Raw genomic sequence first — 3,100 nt, forward strand, 5'->3', positions numbered from 1 at the left:
ATTTGTATGCAAATTAGCTACCGGGTATCGAAACATTTATTTTCACTATATCACAGCCAATATTGCACTTAACTGGACAAATAAGGTATCTAGACCTATATTTTGAGATCTTACCTGGTGTGCAAATCAGTGCTATTACAATATAATCAATTTTTTATGACCAATTATTATTATGCCAACTTTTTTAGGCATCAGTAAACTAAATGCTTACCAATAGCTTTCTTCACCAATGTGTTCATAACGGTGTCTACTAACACCTCTCAACCCAACTGCTCTGGGAAACTTTGTGGGAGCCAATCAAAGTTGGGGTACCCAGAGGGCCTGGGGGAAAAACTGGAATGTTGAGCTTGTGGGATGTCTTCTTTGTGGGGGTGCTGAATCCATTCCAATTATTAGACTTTACTCTTTAGTAGCAATTACGCCCTGGTCATGTAATCAGCCATGACTACTTTCAACAAAGCATTTGTTTAGCTATTCCGGTTTCACACCCTAGGACTTATGTCCCCATGGGATTTTTTTCTTCTTAAGACTATTTAGATGTATTGTTTTTTTTGCAAAATATGTTTTTATTCTTTACCTTAGCACTTTAAGATTTGTTTCAAATGTAAAGTGCAATATAAACAAAAGTTATGATGATGATGATGATGATGATGATGATGAGGATTATTATTATTATGTTATATTACAACAGTAGATATTTGCAATATTGCCAATTTTTTCTGCAAAACACTTAGTTTAAAGGTTTTCTATCACATTAAAATGTTTAATGGAAGTTACTGTGTTCATCATGTCACATGTTTTGCAAAAAAAAATACATCACATTTTCCAAAACAATGAGAACACACTTGCTCACACAAGCTCACACTTGGTGCAGTACCTAATGGCTACTGCACTAAGTACTCTCTGACAATGGACTCAACATGTACTCTGATAAGGTTTCCAGTGGGTATTGCATAACCGGAGGGGCATGCGTGCCAACAGGCATTGCCCTAATTCAAACTATAAATTCCAGGAATGTATCTGTTTATAGCATGTCTGTTGTGTGTGCATGTCTGTTGTGTGTGCGTGTGTGTGTGTGTGTGTGTGTGTGTGTGTGTGTGTGTGTGTGTGTGTGTGTGTGTGTGTGTGTGTGTGTGTGTGTGTGTGTGTGTGTGTGTGTGTGTTTGTGTGCCCAAATATGGAGATGACTGACATCACCATTATGGCGTCATTGCCCCGAATGGGTTCTGGCAGCCATCCCCTGCGAATGGTGGGCATGGAAGACGTCATCACTCCCAAATGTGGAATATCCAGACTGGCTTCCATATGATCTGAAAACGGCTGCTGCGGTAGCATCGTCAGATGGGAAGAACTCATCGATAATTTCATTGGCCAGTTCAGAGATGTCCTCGTTTTCATGGTTCCTCAGCTGTTCCATCTTCTCCAAACCGCCATACTCTTCAATGTGGTTTGCAATGAATTCAGCCTCGTCGTCGGCCATCTTGAGGATGTTGTTGAGGCCGTCCAGGACCACCTGCACCACCTGGTCGTCCTTCACCGTCAGCAGGTTGCAGAATGGAGGGATCACCTTCTTCTCAATCAGGTGCGCCACCTGGTTTATGCTCCCCCTTGTTGTCACGTTGGTGATGGTCCAGGCTGCTTCCTTCTGAATACCAAAGCCTCCCTTGTCAAGCAGGTGGATGATCATGGGTACAAGCTTAGCATCAATGACCGCCTGCACCTGCTGCTGGTTGCCCGCTGTGATGTTGGAGAGAAACCACATTGCCTCCTTGTTTATCTTCTCCTTGGGGTGTGTGAGGAGAGCGGGGATGTGACTGAGGGCATCGCAGTCGAGCACAACCTGGGTCTGTTCATCCGTACCGGTCACGATGTTCCCCACTGCCCTCTGTGCAGCCATCTGAACTTTGACCTTCGGGTGACACAGCAGTGGTACCAGGTGAGGAACGATGCCGCAGTCAATGACAATCTGGATCAGCTCATCTGCAGTATCTGTCAGGTAGGACAGAGCCCATACAGTGTCCACCAGGATGCTGCAATCAGTGTGCTGGATCAGCACACAGAAAGCCGGCAGTATATCCTGAATAGTCTCCATGGGCGGGTCGGTGTCCTTGTGGTAGCAGAGGTTGGCCATAACCCAGGTGACATTGCGGAGAAATGTGACGGGAATGGAGGAACTGATGAATGATAGCAGGGGCTTGACGACACCCAAGCTGATCAGATAGTCTCTGCACTGGGGACCATCACCTATGATGTTGCCCAGGGCCCAGACAGCCTGCTCACACACATGTTGGTGAGGAGAGTCAAGCAGCTTCAACAACAGTGGTATAGCATTGGACTGGACCACAGCTTCGGTCTGTTCTGAGGTACCTCCCGCTATGTTGGTCAATGCCCAGGCTGCCTCATACTGGAGAGGGGGGTTGTTATCTCTCTCAAGGCAGTGCACCAGAACGGAAATGATCCCAGACTTGATCAGGTCATCTATGGGAGGGTTATTTTGCCTAGATAGCAACTTCCTGGCAGCTTGAAGAGCATTTAGCTGCACACCCTGGTTGTCACTAGTGGCATTTTGTACTATTGCTTCAAGAGAGGTGTTTTGCAAGTGTAAATCGCCATCAGCATCAGGGTCATAATAGATGTCCTCATGGGGCACATTCCTCCTCTTGAGAAGGTGTTCATCTCTTTTGATCTTGCGGAGTTCCACTTGCAACTCAGTCCTCTGTCTTCTCATAGTCTCCAAATCACGACCTGTGTTCTTGAAATTCCTCAGCCGCTGATTGTCCAGTTTCGCGTTATCAGCCATGACTGTGATCTTGACTTGTGTTCAACCAATACCTCTCAATGTAATTAAGCCACCTAGTGAGCTACTTGCCTTTTCTCAACCTTTTTGGTTTTCAGTAGCAGGGCAGCCTCCCCTGCTATCTTAAAGACTTTTATTAGTATGGCGGCACAAACATCATGCAAAGCTCAGCCAATCTGCAAAGCCGATGGGTTGGGTTGACCAATCAGAGAAGCAGATGCCTGTTGATCTCTTTGTATGGCAAATTGAACGCCGTAGGAACCCCAGCCCAGCCCAGCCCAGCCCAGACAATCCTATAATCCT

At 45.7% G+C, this 3,100-nt stretch overlaps 1 protein-coding gene across 1 annotated transcript; it reads right to left on the reverse strand.

Annotated features, from left to right (window-relative positions):
• Nucleotides 1-1,207: 1,207 nt before the first annotated feature.
• On the reverse strand, nt 1,208-2,800 carry LOC308077007 (importin subunit alpha-3-like; the record flags this gene model as incomplete). Its single annotated transcript, XM_080417536.1, has 1 exon — nt 1,208-2,800. The coding sequence occupies one exon, from the start codon at nt 2,798-2,800 to the stop codon at nt 1,208-1,210; it is 1,593 nt and encodes a 530-aa protein (XP_080273662.1).
• Nucleotides 2,801-3,100: the final 300 nt, after the last annotated feature.

The sequence above is a fragment of the Gymnoscopelus braueri genome, assembly GCF_963280865.1.
Source record: "Gymnoscopelus braueri genome assembly, chromosome: 21".
NCBI lineage: Eukaryota > Metazoa > Chordata > Actinopteri > Myctophiformes > Myctophidae > Gymnoscopelus > Gymnoscopelus braueri.